General features: G+C 35.1%; 1 protein-coding gene across 1 annotated transcript in view; it reads left to right on the top strand.

Moving 5' to 3' along the window:
• The window catches only part of LOC118185314 (uncharacterized), a 107,774-nt gene that overhangs the window by 78,616 nt on the left and 11,243 nt on the right, over positions 1-17,915 (top strand). Inside the window, exon 5 of the mRNA XM_085806862.1 lies at positions 3,799-3,870. Coding sequence (XP_085662988.1) covers positions 3,799-3,870 — 72 coding nt within the window. The remainder of the gene's footprint in view (positions 1-3,798; positions 3,871-17,915) is intronic.

Raw genomic sequence — 17,915 nt, forward strand, 5'->3', positions numbered from 1 at the left:
TTAACAATGACTATAGTAGATAATTTATAAATATGGTTCGTGATTAGCAAATTAATTCCTTATTTATTGATATTTAAATTTGGTTAGAAAACTTGAGTAAATACGTTTGATGCAACGCCTTCACTTTACATGAGGGTGGTTATTTTCCTCATTTGTTGAAAAAGAAACCTTAAGCCATTTTGAAATGTTTTAAGCTGTTAATACATGTGCTGTATCAATATGGAAACTACATAGTTATAGTCATGAAACTGTAACTTACAATCATTCTTTTGGCAATTAGATAAAAATTGGATATTTCATACTAAATGGGAGAAAAAGAAAGCATACCTGTAAACGCTGTGTATATTTTTAGTTGATAAACCAAACTTACACTGAAACTATAGCTATCTAACTTTCTATAGCTATTCTATATGTGGGGCGTCTGGCGACACGGCAAATATCTGTGCAGTATTCCAGTTCCTGCCACACTCGTGATAGAATACCCATTGTGGATGATTCGAGCACTTACAGCTGCTGTTAAGTCTTGGGGAAATGTAAGCGCGAACACTTTGGCACCCCATAGAAAAAAATCACAACTGACGTGGAACGGTGTTTAAGAGACCCGAGTGCCTGGGCCCAGTGCCCTACGCCGAATTGACGATTAAAAATTTCGAAATAATGAACTGAATAGTACGTTAAGAAATAACATAACAAATTTGCATTAATTTTTTTAAATATAAGTGTTAACTAATTATTTGGAGGAGATTTTTCAGAAAGCTGATCGAGCTGGGAACAAAAAGTACTAAGTGCACAATGCAAGCGGTCGTAGTGGTAAAGTTTAAAAAATTTAATAAGCAGACAATACAGTAAAAAAAATACAAATCAAGGAAGGTAAAATTATAAATAAAATGACATTCAGTCCTAATTATTCCATTATCACACCTTGGGATTAAATATGGTCATAGGCCACTTTTTATGCTGCTAATCCAGATAGTTATAGATCCGGAAATCAGGAAGATTAAGTGTTCTCACTTTTGCATGAAATTTAACTGCAAGATGGTAATAAAATGATCTTAGTTGGACAATATCAAGTTTTCCACGAATGATATTATTACGAACGGTACTAGGGTGCTTTGGAGATCTGCCTCGAACACAGTCCTATGAGGTTTAAAGATTTTTTCTGTCAGATTTACAAGAATACTTCCTGATTGGACAGCCATAACATAAAATGGGGCGCAACATAGACTTATAAATGAGTAACTTGTTGTGAACTAATAGAACGCTGTTTCGAACAATTAAGGAGTATAGTTTAGCTTTGCGAACTCTAAACTTCTGAAGAATAGAGTGTACTATGTATGGGGTCTAAGTGAGTGAATTAGTGAAGATCCCCGCGGGATAAGGGACTTGCTTAGCCCAGGGTAGAGTTGTTCCATATAACTGCAGATGCTATTTAATGTTCTTTTTTCTGGTGAACATAACTGCAATGATCTTGTCCACTTCGATTTTCGATTTAATAAGCCAGGCCTCTAGTGCGTGTATGTGGCTTTGAAGATGTTGAATAAATGGACTAAGAAATGCATTTTGTGCAAGGATCGCTGTATCATCAGCATACATTGCAAATGTAGTGTGAGATGTATTAGGTATATCGTTTACATTAATATTAAATAAAGTGGTGCTAAGTAAGGACCGCTGTGGTACACCTGATAAAATAATAGAGCGAATTGACAGTGTATCAGAATTTGAACGAAAAAGTGTCTACTTGTTAGGTAGGATGTAATTATGTGTGTAATGTAATCTGGGAACTCCATATTGGGAATTTTATAAATAAATGCGTCCAACCAAACACAATCGAAAGCTTTGTTTATATCGATAAACAACCCTACCGTGAATTGCTTTTGGTGAAAGCCCTCCGAAAGGTGTTCAACAACACGATATAGTTGATAATACGTTGACAAATTCTTGTGGAATACGAATTGTGAAAGGATCAGAATATTCTTTCTGTCTAGATAACTTTTTACGCGCTTGAGGATAACTGCTTCTATGAGCTTTCTTATGCATGGTAGCAGACTTATGCGCCTATAGGGACCAGACTCATTGGCTGGCTTTTATGATTTGGGGACTTGAGAAATATGAACCGTTTACCACTCAGCTGAAAAGTATTGCCAACGAAGTATAACATTAAAAAAGTTTGTCAACTTGAAGATCATTTTTAGAGGCAGCATTTTAATCATCTTGTTAGTGATTTTGTCAATTCCTGGGCTTTTCTGCTGTTTGGGTTTTTTTATATAGGCTATAACTTCCGACAGTCGAGCTGGAGCAATCTTGTTGGCGAATGGGTGTATTTTGTACCTAGAGTGAAAGTCAGAGACTATGTTTTGTGTGGTTGCGTCGTGAAAGTTGTTTGTGCAAAATTGAGATTCCAGATGCGTAGTTAAGAGTTCTGTGTTCTCAGCTTCGGTGTAATGGATCCCTTTCGGGCTTTTAAGGGACGGAGGAATAGCTTTGATGCAATTTTTTTTAATCTAGAAGCCGCTCTCCAAAGGGAATTATCATCAACAGAGAGTGAGTTCAGATAGCTAGTCCAGTCGTTTCGTGTTTCTGTATTTGTAAGATTCCTAACGGCATCGTACAATCTATTTAATTGTTGTTTATCTTCCGGATGCCTGATCCTTTGAAACTGTCTCCCAGCAGCTTTACGTTTTTTGATGAGGTACTTCAGCTCAACACTTCTGCGAGGTGTGGAGGTTTTAGCAGTTCTACTGGCATATTTATGAACATCAGTGATGGAACTCGTAAAATTCTTAACCAAACTGTCAATGTCATTTTTTATGTGTACTGTTGGAAGAGTATAATGAGTGTTGCTGAGAGCTTTTCCAAACTTAGGCCAGCTAGTGATAATGGCTCTTTTGACTGGTGTGATATGACAACTGATGTCCAATAGAATTCTGACCGGTTTGTAGTCTAAAGAAAGCTCATTCAGCACAGAAATATCGAATGGATCACTGGTTTTCTGAGCAGGAGGAAGTCTAAAATTCCTGTGGACCCTGAACTATATCGTGTTGGGGTTCTAGGAGCTGCTATGCTTAATAACGCCGAATTGAATAAGGTATATATTACGCGTTCAGTACTGTTAGTATTATAACATTCGTGTCGTGCATTCAAGTCTCCATTTATAATAATCCGAGTTCGAATCACGTAGAAGGAATGAATGGTTGTAAATGTCTAGTGTTTGTACGGCATGGGGTCACTCTAAATACATGCTAGCCCAAAGTCCTCTTGTGCGGTTGGTGGTAGAGGAGAGGGATGGGAGACCCTCGGGTGCTCTACCAATCGGGGTGGAAGTAGAAATCCAACCTCCTTGAGGCTCTGGCAGCCATTCTTCCATGAATTACATGGACAAGACTGTACTCAGCCACGAAAAACAATTACATGGACTCATCTACATAAAACATCAGAGATTTAACTATTGTAAAGTAATGTTATTAATGAAGTATTCGCTCCGAACTAAAGTGAATGAAAATTTGATTATATTAACTCATTTTATTACATTAGTTCTCATTTGATTATATTAACTCATTTTATTACATTAGTTCTCATTTGATTATATTAACTCATTTTATTACATTAGTTCTCATTTGATTATATTAACTCATTTTATTACAATAGTTCTCATTTTATTACATTAATTCTCATTACTCAAGCTACTAAATGTTATGTTGCAAATGTACCGTATGTTGCAAACTAAATTCTATGAAAAATAAATCTGAATTATTTTTGTTAAATGAAACATTACTCTAATGGCTGTTTCTTGCATTTCAGGCCCACAATGAAGTATGTGGTAAAAGGCCCGTTGTTTGCCCACATTGTAAAGCGGAGGTTAAACGAGAACAGGTAAATATAGAATAATCAATTAGTTTAATAACTTTCTAAAGAAAATTACTAACGACTGTAGAGTTGTTCTTGGCAAAAGATGAGAGGTTTTGTGCTTCAATTTTTTAATACAAAATGTTATTCCGTATAGTTATACAGAACGGGCATAAATTAAACTTTCTAATTAAAGGATATTAGTGCTTTTTGGAAACAAAAACAGAAGTTTTAACTTTAGAATAAACTTTATTTATAAAAAGAGAAATAAACAGTTAACTAAGTTGCTTAACACAGATTAACAGCATTAGGTTATTTCCAGATGCTTTAAATCCTTTAAAGACTGCACCTAAAATCACAAGAAAATTATTTCCTTTTGTTTAAAAATTCAGGAATAATTTAAAGCTTTCGAAAAAATATCAGGATTTGTTTCTAAAACAGCTACATAACCGCAACAACCGTGATAAAGGTTGGTCAAACTGCTAAAAGTTTCTGCTTCTTTGTATTTTGAATCCTTCCTCCTGATGTGCTTTAACATTTTATGCACATTTTAAGACACATGTATATGCACTTAATTAATCTTTTGATAAATCCTTAATATTCAAGAAAACCACCACAAAAGCATCCATTTAATGCTAAAGAACGCCGTAAGCGATTAAAATCACATGCAAGTTTATGTTGCTGTTTAGTTAATAAGATTTAGTCATCAGGAGCTTCTAGCAACCATAATATAAAATGAGTTTTCCATGTTTAGTATGTAAATTGTGTAATAGTCAAGTCCTAAATTTTATGAACGAGAGAAACAGAAAACGATACTCTCAATTCGTCATACTGATATGATCAAAAAACAAGGGACTGAACGTGTTGACTCGAAAAATTTTCAATCTTTTAGTGCCGAACAATGATATATCATCGTTGGCAACACTTGCGAAAAGTGCCAACAACGACACATCGATGAGTATCCGATGGAGCCTTAATATTCCCATTGCGAGAGAACTTGTAGAGACATTAGGTATATTTTTGGAAGCAAGAAAGATGAAAAATAGCAATCGCCATCGCCGGGAATCGAACCACGGACCTCTGAAATACCGGAACAGTGTGCAGAACCGCTACGCCACGAAAGCACGCTAGGAAAGCGGGAGAAATACCTTATATACTCCCCTTTTTAAAGGGCGACTAGGGTTTTAGGGGACCTAGTCGCCAAATCCTGGGTGCGGAGAATCATCATCCACAACCCTTTTAGTTCGGGCGCCACTTGTAGAGCCATTAGGTTAATTGGAAGCAGAAAAGATGAAAAATATGCAACCGCTTTCGCCGGGAATCAAACCACGGACCTCTGGAATACCGACCCAGCGTGGTACCGTTACACCACGAAGGCACGCTAGGGAAGTGGGAGAAATACCTTATAAACTCTGTCTCAAAATAAATTTATTAAACGTTATAAATGGTCTAATTTTACTGCAAAAGAATTTGTTTGTTATGGGGTTGTTAAGCTTTCTGTCGAAAACATGGTTGCGGTAGATGTTTCCACCGGGTTTTGATTTTAATGTGGGAAAAATCGAAATATTATGTATGGAGTAAGATCCTTTAAAACCAATCAGCTAGAAATCCTTATCGAGAGGTGGATGGAACGAGAAATACTTTAGGATTTTATTTCCCACAAGGCTTTTTTTTTTTTTTTTTTTGTTTTTGTCTTTTTTGTTATGGTTTTGATGTATGCGGGCAAAAGTTTTAAACTATTGCTCAATGTCTATAATCAACAATAGATGTACTCCAGGCGTTTCTTGTCTTGTCTCGTCAAAATAGGGATGGATTTTATGCTGATAATCCTCGTGTGATTGCCTAAATTAAATAATCCTAATGTTAAACGTATTATGTTTAAAATTATTCGCGTGTCTGTCAGCTCAAAGGACTTGGAATGATCTATAGCAACAAGAATCGTAGGAATAAAAGACGATGGTGTATGCATAGAGAAATAAATGAAATAAAAAGTAATTTTTAATTTTGAAACCCTTTCCTTTAACGTCTTATTTTCCACTTACAACTCCGTGCCAGAATGAGATTTCAGTATCCCGTTTTATGTAAATGAAATGGAACCAGTATTGAATGGGAAGTTCAGTCACTTCAGTAAAAGCTTAAGTTCTCAGTAGAGCGTGTTCTGGCTTCGGGCCACATCATTGTTTTAAGAATGTCTTACTACGTACGGCCTGTTACTTACATGCCTTACATTACTTACACACATGTCCATAAATTAAGGATAATTCCGAGTCACGCGGAAATCGAACCCTAAAATAAATATATCACCTGTAAAATCACTACACACATCTTCAAGAATCATATGCAAATTTCAGGAAGTGACCAGATGACACCGATGGTACGTCACAATGACGAGAGTGTAAGAGAGTGATATATAAGGAATACAGGCAGAGGAGTAAAATTGCTCGCAGGCGCTTTATAAGCATTTTTAGTGCAATAACTGAATAGTTCTGACACAAAGGACGCATTTGGATGATTTTTTACGTGCTAGAATTATCGGCCGTGTGGAATGTGGGCGTACCCAACTGGAAGTATCAGATGAACTTGGAATTGCCCAGAGTGTCATCTCCAGGCTTTGGCAACTAATCCAAGATGATGGTAATGTGAGTAGACGCTACAGCACAGGTCGCCCCAGAGTTACAACGCCGAATGAGGACCGCTATTTGGCAGTTACTGCCAAAAGAAACAGGCGGAGCACAGCCTCAGACCTGTCTCGTCAGCTCTCTTCAGCCACTGGTACGACAATTTCAAAGCACACCATGTACAGACGCTTAGGGCAGATTGGTCTATATGCTCGTACACCTGTCAGATGCGTTCCACTTACTGCAACTCACTGTAGCCTGCGGTTAGCCTGGAGTAGAGAGCATGTATTGTGGACACCGCAACAGTGGGCTTGTGGGATGTTTTCCGACGAGTCCAGGTTTAGCTTGAAGTCTGATTCTCGCCGGACTTTCATATGGAGAGCTCCAGGTACCATTGCCACCAAGAAAACATCATTGAACGACACCGTTACGGTGATGCAGGAGTGCTCGTTTGGGGTGGAATTATTCTGGGTCCCAGAACTGACCTGCATGTTCAGATTGGAACCATGACAAGCCAAATCTATCGGGACGTCATTCTGGAACAACATGCACGTTTGTTTCGGGGCGCCATGGGCGCACAATTTGTGTTTATGGATGACAACACCCGTCCTCACCGTGCAAACATCGTAAGCGAATGCCTTAAATCGGAGGATATCACCCGTATGGACTGGCCAGCATTCTCACCGGACTTGAATCCAGTAGAGCACGTGTGGGACATGCTTGGCCAACGAGTTGCAGCCCGTCAACCTCCTCCTACATGTCTACCGGAACTTCGGAGAGCATTGCTTTTGAGTGGTGTAATATCCCCCCAGATCAATTCGATAATTTGGTACTCAGCATGCCTAGGCGTTGTACGGACTGTATTGCATCGTCTGGGAGACATACAATGTTTTAACAATCATACCAACCATGTAATATTGGTTTTTTTGTAAATAGGTTTTTTTTTTTTTTTTTTTGTAATTTGCTCCAGGGAGAAAAAATCGCTATTTTTTTTTAATTCTATCAAACATATAGCATCATTTTTGGCTCTTTACCTTTTGTTTAATAAATAAGCTTTACAAATAAGTCAAATTTGTTTTGCTTCTAACTCTTCCTTTGCCTGATTTTGCATTATCCTTAATTTACGGACATGCGTGTACACGCCTGTCAGTATTCGCCGTTGACGTTTAATTACGGGCCAACTCGGTTAGTTATCTATTCAACTTCGGCTAAAGTTTAACCAGTTAGAATAAGTACAGTTTCTTATTTTCTATCTTAAGTTAAAGTCCAAGCGGTGGCTTTCCTGTAAGCCCGAGAAGGGGTCGTCTTGAGTGCTCCTTTGAGTGAATAAAATGGTATTTCAACCCTTCTTTAGACTTATATTATACACTCATGTCCATAAATTAAGGACAATGCAAAATCAGGCAAAGGAAGAGTTTGAAGCAAAACAAATTCGACTTATTTGCAAAGCTTATTTATTAAACAAAAGGTAAAGAGCAAAAAAAAATGCTATATGTATGATATTATTAAAAAAATTAGCGATTTTTTCTCCCTGGAGCAAATGACAAAAAAAACCTATTTACAAAAACCAATATTACATGGTTGGTATGATTGTTAATACATTGTATGTCTCCCAGACTATGCAATACAGTCCGTACAACGCCTAGGCATGCTGAGTATCAAATTATCGATCTGATCTTGGGGGATATTACACCACTCAAACACTCAAACAGCAATGCTCTCCGAAGTTCCGGTAGACATGTAGGAGGAGTTTGACGGCTGCAACTCGTCGGCCAAGCATGTCCCACACGTGCTCTACTGGATTCAAGTCCGGTAAGAATACTGGCCAGTCCATACGGGTGATATCCTGCGACTGAAGGCATTCGCTTACGATGTTTGCACGGTGAGGACGGGCGTTGTCATCCATAAACACAAATTGTGCGCCCATGGTGCCCCGAAACAAACGTACATGTTGTTCCAGAATGACGTCCCCATAGATTTGGCTTGTCATGATTCCGATTTGAACAGGCAGGTCAGTTCTGGGACCCAGAATAATTCCACCCCAAACGAGCACTCCTGCACCACCGTAACGGTGTCGTTCAATGATGTTTTCTTGGTGGTAACGGGTACCTGGAGCTCACCATATGAACGTCCGGCGAGAATCAGACTGCAAGCTAAACCTGGACTTGTCTGAAAACATCACACAAGCCCACTGTTGGGGTGTCCACAATGCATGCTCTCTACTGCAGGCTAACCGCAGGCGACAGTGAGTTGCAGTAAGTGGAACGCATCCGACAGGTCTGTAGTGGCCCAGTTAGTGCATGAGAAATAATTATTTTTTATTTCATATATTGTTCATATATTTAATTATTTTATAAAATTAACTTTAATATTTTGTTAATATTCATATTTATATTTCTTTTATGCTGAATGGCAATAAGTAGTTCATATTTATATTTAAATTTCTTTATGCTGAATGGCAACTAGTTCTAGTTCTGATTCATGATTGCTAGGTTTTGGTTTCAAAACGTTGCTCGTAGCGTCGCATTTCGATAGCCGGAAAATAAAATGCAATAACTTAGCTATTTGTTTACAATTCATGCTGTTCCTAGTCATAAATTAATTTTAAACATTAGTAGCCAAGGCCATAGGTCTACGAGCATATAGACCAATCTGCCCTAAGCGTCTGTACACGGTCTGCCTTGAAATTGTCGTACCAGTGGCTGAAGAGAGCTGACGAGACAGGTCTGAGGCTGTGCTCCGCCTGTTTCTTTTGGCAGTAACTGCCAAATACCGGTCCTCATTCGGCGTTGTAACTCTGGGGCGACCTGTGCTGTAACGTCTACTCACATTACCATCATCTTGGAATCGTTGCCAAAGCCAGGAGATGACGCTCTTAGCAATTCCAAGTTCGTCTGATACTTCCAATTGGGTACGCCCACATTCCAGACGGCCGATAATTCTAGCACGTAAAAAATCATCCAAATGCGTCTTTTGTGTTATAACTATTCGGTTATTGCACTAAAATGCTTATAAAGCGCCTGCGAACAATTTTACTTCTTTGCCTGTATTCCTTATATATCACTCTCTTACACTCTCGTCATTGTGACGTACCATCGGTGTCATCTGGTTACTTCCTGAAATTTGCATATCATTCTTGGAGATGTGTGTAGTGATTTTGCAGGTAATATATTTATTTTAGGGTTCGATTTCCGCGTGACTCCGAATTATCCTTAATTTATGGAGATGAGTGTAGTTATTAAAAGACCAGCCAACAGGACACTTCCATAAAGTTCTAGTGGTCAAGGGTATGTAAATTAACTAGAACTTTATAAGATATGCTAACAAATATGTCGTAAAACTCCGGTAGCTTACAAATATATGTATTTTCCAATTCGTATTTCTGAAAAGAACAATTACAGAAGGACTGAAAAATTTAATTTTTATTTCAGTAACCCTAAAAATGCTTTTTGAAACTTCCATTTCAAAATCGCTTTTTGAACTATTTGATTAAAAAACTAATTTAAGGAGATTTTATTAATTTTTCTTTCCTATTAACCTTCATCATGGCGGCCTGGCTAGCGAAAGGTTGTAAAATGTTTGCGTCTTGAAATAAGATTAAATTATTCCCCGAAACCATCAGATATCATTTACTTCTAAAAGCCATGGAAGGAAATAAAAAGATGAGAAATTAATTCGAAGGAAAATGAGCATATCCTGTAAAAAAAATTATATTCTTAAATTACGGTTTGGGATGATAATCTACGGTCTGTCATTTCATTTTAAATTAAAATTTTTTAAGGGTAAAATTCTCCTTTAATAATAGATATTTTCCAACCGGTACTGTCATACAGATAATGCAAGTTCATCTCAAACAGAAAATAAAAACTTTGCAATATGGGAGAAGTTGTGAAAATCCCTAATTTTATCTCAGATGAAAAATTTTATGAAATTTTTTCCCTATTAAAGCAAATGCAAACCTCTACTTCTTCCTTTTTTTATAAATTCCTACTATTAGCTCACACTCTCCCTATATCTTGTTCAGATTTTTAGTCGTTAATAAAATACTTTTTATTCATCTACTCAAGTTCAAATACATTATTTTAAACTTGTAATAGATGACACTTGACGTTAACACAGTTTATTCACATATTAATTTTTTTTTAATTTTTAATAATTTTTTTTTTTTTTTTTTTTTTTTTTGTATTTTAAAATTTTTTCTTTCTTGACCTAAGTAGGAATTTAATTTTTTTATTTAATTAATGATTAATTAACTAATTTTTAATCGTTAATAAAATGCTTTTTATTCATCCACTCAAGTTCAAATACATTTTCTTTAAATTGTAGTAGATGTTAATATAGTTTTTTTCAAAAAAAAAATGTAAAATTTCTTTCGAAGAAATTTTTTTTTCGTAATTAAAATAATCGGAACTAAAATAATCTAATAATATACACTAAAATTTTTAAAATATTAATATTTTAAATTTAAAATATACAAAAATTAATATTAAATATTAAAAAATAAATAATTAAAATATTTATTTAAAAATTTTTTGTTTATTTAAAATTTTTTTCTAAAAGAATTTTTTTTTGTGACCTTAATACAAATTAACTTTTTTTAATATTACTTGTTTATTTCAATTTTTTAGTGCATGCTCAATAGCAAAATCATGTACAGCAGACACCGCTTAATGTTGTGATTTCGGTTATGGTATCATTCGGATAATGCTATCAAATTGCCGATGTCCTGCTCCATTGTATACGAAAATACATTGTTTACTGTGATCAACAGTTCAATTAATATGATCAAAATATTGCAGAATAAATTTTTTAAACCACCACAAAAGCACGAAGTCGCTCTATAAGCTGGAAGTAGATTATAAAGATTGCCAAGTGACAGAGAAAAATAAATATATTTATTACGCAAGCTAAAAACATACGCGAGTAACTTTTATCTACTTAACTTTGCATTTGTTCAAGAACTGTAATGTGGAGATCTAATTTATGCATACACATAAACATTCCATGAATAGATAAAATAAAACTCATGAGTTTTACACAGGGTGAGTATTCTGCACTTTTTTTATAACAAAACTTCAAAAATTTAAGTCCAGTATTCTTGCCTATTTCCAGCGCATTCTCAATAACATATAACTGTTTTCAGAAAGTATGCAATATGTAAACTATTAATATAGATATTGCTTGAAATATATCTCTCTCAAATAATATTCTTACGAATTTTGTATAATGCAACATGAAAGCCACAAAGCTTTGCCAGAAAAATAAGGTTACAGGGGCAAGTCTATTTAAAACTGAGGTAAATTGCTATCTAGCTAAATTGGCGACATATTGCCAATTTGGCAGTGGTTATGGCGACTAAGGTTTATCGCCAGATTTGACGAGGAACCAAAAGTCGCCAAACTAGGCGGTCCGGTCTTTGTAGAACTGTAATTGATACTGTAATTGAATAACTGAAATTGATCATTATATGTAATTCTAACAGTATCCGACTCTTAGATATAACTTAATAACCATATATGCCTTCTAGTAATTTCGAAAAATGGAAGATACTAAAGATTTCTCGGCAGCTGGGGAAAACACTATATAAGACCGGAGAGACCATCAGTTCCTAGTTTATAATTCAGCGTTGGGTTCGGAGTATGAGATATCTCCGTGCCAGCTTCGCTCTTTAGATGCTCTTCGCATTGCATTGTGTTTAACGTTCTTAGTAGTTTGAAGTGTAACTACTGATTGTTCTCTGTGATACTGAGAAGAGCTGTAAAAGTAATTTTGTAAGAAAGTTCCAAAACTGTAAAGTGTTCCGTAATTTTTTAAAAGCGATTTCGAGAACTAGAATTCGGAACGCGCTTTTGTTGCAGAATTGTTTTCTCTGTACTTTGGAAGCATTCGATTTCCTCTCATACGCAGTTAATAGGAACTTATTGATCATAAGGCGGTCGCATTCAAGCTAATATAGTAGCTTACTGTGTTGAGACATAAGGTATTTTTGAAGCAGAAGAGATGAAAAATGAGCAACTCCTTCGCATGGAATCGAACCACGGACCTTTGGAATACGCGCCCAGAGTGCAGACCACTATACTACGAAAGCATGCTAAGAAGGCGGAAGAAATACCTTATAACTGTACAAACGTTTTCAATTTAATATTCAGAGAGAATGAAATCTTAATTCGTATATAAGAATGCATTTTGGGTTGTCATAATGTACGTAAATCTCTCAAAACAATATCTGTCAAACACTTGATTTCGAATGAATCTAATCAAAATTTTAACTTAAAGAAATTGACGCCAAAAATTAATAATCAAAGCCATTTCTTTGGAGTTGCCTTTCAGAAAACCGTACTTTTTTTACCTGTTCTACACTTGCAAAAATCCATGAACTTTTCTTTGCAAAAACAGAATCGTAAATATTATTCCACTGTCCTATTTCTCACCTGTCTGGTTAAATACAGAAATCTTTTACTACTTACGTCAGCGACATCTGGAACGGTATTGAATTCGTGATTCATTCAGTCCTTTCCGGTACACTTCTGTACAAACATGGTAAGCTGTCAAAGTGGGGAATGTATGTGGCCCAGAAAGACATTTTTGAATAACATTTGCCCACGCGTGTCAGAAGAGGTATGCAGACACGTTTAAAAAAGAATTGTTCTTTGAATATGATTCGCCTCCCCACGTGCATATAATCTTAATTTTTTTTTTCTGTCATGTTAAAAAATACATAATTTTCGTCTCTAAAATAATGCACGACTAAATGTTCAAAAGCTGGAGAACTAGACCGGTGGTTTCAATTAAAACAAAATTCATTAAAGTATTAGATTAAGATAATTTTGGTCTATGTTGCTGATATAAGTTAATTTGTTGATAAAAATTTATTTCTAAAGGTGGATGATGAAAAATTTCGGAGATTTTTGTTGATGTCTTTAACATTTTTATTTTTGAGTTGTCTCATTGTCGACGTTTTCCGTGATTTTCTCATTATAACTGGTTTGGTTTTCGGTAACTTTACCGTTGTCGCTTAAGGAAAGCCCCGAAAGAAAAACATATACTCTCCGATATTTTAATTTTGATGTAAACAAATTATATTAATCATCAGGTCCCTAAATTTATATTGTTTTTATTTGAATAAAATTTTAATATTTAACCAGATATTAACTCGGGCGTCGCAAGCTTTTTTGTCTGCCGATCGGAATCAACCAAAATGTGTGTACATTAAGAAGACGTGCAGGGTTAGTGGTATTTTCATTAGAAGTCTTTCTTGGTGAATAATAACACAAATTTTATTGAGAATATAATTAAAATGCGCTTCAAACATAAAAATTATAATTATTATTATTAATATAAAAATAAATATAACTGAATTAACTTTATTTTATCTTCGATATGAATGTCTCCCCTGATTATGAATTTGTGACATAAATTTAGTTAAGTCTGCCTTATAGTTAGTCGTCTTAAGACAAACGCAAGCATCTGAATTTTCAGTAGTTAAGTTGCTCCTATTCTTACTGAAAATAATAGTGAAATATATTAATAGTGAAATAATAATCTTACTGAAAATAATAGTGAAATAATAATAGTGAAAATATTTGCTCACTTTTATAAGTTGAACCAAATTCGAACAAAATGGCAAAGCCAATTTTTTAGAATTATGGGTTATGACTAGGCGTTGCCAAACTTATCGATTTCTCCTTGAAATTATGTTACAATTTTTTATTTTTTATGAATAAAAAAGGGTAGTGTTCGTTATTGCAATTTTCAATTATCAAACGAAAATGCTGTTGTTATTATTTATCTTTGGTTTATTATTTTTGTGCTCGTTTCATATTTTTAATTTTAAAATTTATTTTCACATATTATCCTTTATTTTCGGACCTCAGATGAGCCACATGAAATTATGAAATGGGTAACTCGGTGACCCGCAGGTTGTAGTTTGCCAAGGACAATATTAACTTAATATATAACCATAGGCCTTTAAATTAAAAACTTTTAATTAAAGTCTGCTGGCCGAGACAAAATTATGACGCTCTGCAGACATATATCTTGGAAGCATTCGTTGCATATAGACGGGCATCGTCTGACGTATAATTAGAGCTTTAAAATGTTGTGAAGTATCATTAAAAGTATCATAAGCAGTGGTTTCCTAAATGGTTACATCAAATGTGATGATCACAATGACTTGAGATTAGCAGTATTGGAAAGCTTTCTCCACACGCGTTTTATACAGAACCACAATGCGTAAAATATTGATAAAATCTTCATTCAGCACAGTCAAAAATCTTGACAGGATCTCTTTAATAGTTACAGGTCACAAATAATCTTCCGAAGTAACTTTATAAATTCCGCTACAAATTTTAATATTCCGAAGATATTTTTGGCTGGGCCTGGCAACAACAGAATGCTCTACTAATTGAGTACAAATGTTGATAGTCATATAACAGGCGATACAGCAACTCAGCTGGTGATAACTAAGTAAGTAAGTCATCTGAGTCAAGAAAGAACCTTAAATAATTACTAAATGATTCCCATCCGATGCTTTCCAATCATCCAAACAACAACACCAAGAGTATAAATGTTACTGTTTCAATGCCAAAGCTATCAGAGTAGTCGATGTTTCAACGAACACCGACAATGGAGTTCAATGTCCGCCAGCCTTTTTATAATAACATTTTAAGACACCACACGTCCGGAAGATATAGGTAAATAGTTCTGAAAGGCAGATGACAAAGCTGTCGTGTATATTTATTCCACCAATTACTAGAAAATCATCCCAGAAGTTGTTACCTTAGTTCTATCGGTATCCTCACCTTAGTTATGGACATCCTGGTTGGACCAGCAATGCCGTTTGATTGTATCATTGCTTCGTAACACATGCCCGATGATTCGTCGGTAAAACTAGCCTGCTTCCTTGAAGGCGGAATGCACATTCAGCGAATTTTCCCGAAACCTCTAAACTGATCATACCATCTTAGAGACATTCTCACTTAATGCAAAGAGCACTACCATGCAATTAGTCAGAGCAGACAGAATGGTTGAGCAACGCACTTTTTATTGTATTCTGGGATATTTCCCCCTGCTCTTTTAAATTCCTTCTTTGCGTTCAGTGTCTCCGAATTTTCTGCTATTTTTGCATGTCTGGCTAAGCCGTTCATAGTACAGGAATATGGACTTTCCAGGCAGTTGCACAGATTTGCTAGATGAATAGACTTTTTTTATAGTGAGTATCATAATAAAACTAACAGCAGTCCAGAATCTAAATCAACATATTGCCATATCACGGGTGTGTCAGTTATTCATGTAAACCGAACAAAAGGATTGGAAATCGCTAACATAAATAGTGGGATCGTTTTTCAAAATCGATAGTGCTGATTCAGAGTCAGTCATCTTATAAAGGTGTGGCGCCTAAAAATAAACGCTTATTATTTATTACCCAATAACTTGCGTAGGTAGCTCTTAATGATTTCGTCTGCACGCCTATAAACGTATCCTGTAAAAGGTTGAACGACGTACTTCGAAGTCACGTTTCCATCACAATCATCCTGTTTCGTGATCTCTCCATAAAGTGCGCATTTGGAAGCACCTGTCTTTCTTTTTAAATTTTGCTCTTTGACCAATTTAGCTTGTTACGCATCTCTAAAATTAAGGGCAGATTACTTTATTTGAAGAGCTTTATTGGAATGAATTGCGGGATGTATAAAAAAACACTTATAGTGAAAAGATACGAGTTTAAGCACTTAACTAATCTGGTTCGATTTTAAAATTATGAGTAGGTATCGAGTTGAGAAAGATATTCACCCATGAAAACAAATTAAATTTCCACTCAATTTGGATCAAACAATTTTCTAGAATTTTGATTCGAGACCGGATAAGATTGCTGCAGAGTTTCTAAATCGAATTTCGATAAGTCAAACTTTTGGGCAAATAATAGAGATGAAAAATTCGAAACTGATGTTAAATTTTGTCAATAGATCAGACTTTTTTACTGTTGTAATTCTTTTCTTGTTTCCTTTATCGGTATATCTTAATTCGACTTTAATAATAGAAGTAACTTTGAGGTTAATAACATTTATTAATCTTCAATAAATGTACAGTGTGTTCCATAATTTTCAAAACTATTTTACTGAAAGGTTGTTTATTAATAAATAATAAAGCTATTTAGTTCAAATTATTCAAAATTCATTCTTTGAACATCACTGTGTTAATTTCAATCCTTATCCAACCTTTTAAAGTACTCAAGATAGTAATTCGTTTCCTCTTTCTGCTTTTTGGAATAGCATTGAAAAGTTCGGTCAAATGTCTGAATGTCGTCAACATACATTCTATTCATTTACAATTAACTCAAGGAGCACATATCTAGTGGTAAAATTGGTAAAGAAGCTAAACAGTTTCCTTGGAGGTTAAAAACTCACTGACCTTATAGATTATCATGCCAAAAAATCAGATTGTTAGTTTTGCACAAGGATCTTTACACCTTTATAGAGAATTTCAGAAAGGCATTATTTATGAATCTGTTCAAAGAAAAACTCCGGTAGCCGGAAGCAAAAGTATAGCAGAACGATAATATTTGGATTTCATAAATGATTGCGAATTCTTCATTCAGTAATGGCAAAAATTACGTAAACGTTATGTACAACCATGGATTAGCTAAAAGAGGCATGAACAACAGTTTTTATTTGCTTTTTACAATTTTCAGAAGCTATAAAGCAAAGCCAAATGATTACAGGCAAAACATGGCGGCAAAAGGATCGCGGAGAAAACACAGCAAGACGAAAACGTTACGTGCGAAACATCATGGGAGAAAACAACGCAATTCTAAAAACATCGTGATCGAAAATATCATAGTAAAAATAAAGCACCTAAAAATCACCACATGACGGTAACATCGCAGACAGGCGTTTTCATTACGATAACATCGCAAATATGCGTTTTTCAGTCTTTAAAAAAATTTAATGCATATTTCCATATGATTTATGAGCGTAAGAAGAACTGAAAAATATTGTTACCTTTATATTTTAAATTAACTAATAATTTTTGCTGAAACATTAAGAAGGAATCTTAAGCAATGAAAATGAGTAGAAAATTAATGTTAATTTTATAGAAGTTAACAGAATTTTATAATTTGGTAATTAATTAAAATAATTTTAGTAGAGGTAACCGCATGCAGTTACTCATTTTCCTTTTTCTAATCTTATTTAGACTATATTTTTCATGAAAAATTGCCACTGAAGATTTATGTACAGGGTATTTCACCCTCCTTCTCAGCATGCCTTCATGAAGTAATGGTCAGCACACTCGGCGTGTATTCGAGAGGTCCGAAGTTCGAGTTCCGGCTAGGGCATTGCTCATTTTTGATGTCTCCGGCTTCGAAACAACCTAATGTCTCTGCAATGAGGGTTATTAATTAGTTAGTGACCTTTATTATGTAACTATAAGTTTAAAATTCTATTAACTACTATACCA

Source organism: Stegodyphus dumicola, chromosome 12 (assembly GCF_044657685.1).
Source record: "Stegodyphus dumicola isolate Sdum_Otavi_A_Nest chromosome 12, ASM4465768v1".
NCBI lineage: Eukaryota > Metazoa > Arthropoda > Arachnida > Araneae > Eresidae > Stegodyphus > Stegodyphus dumicola.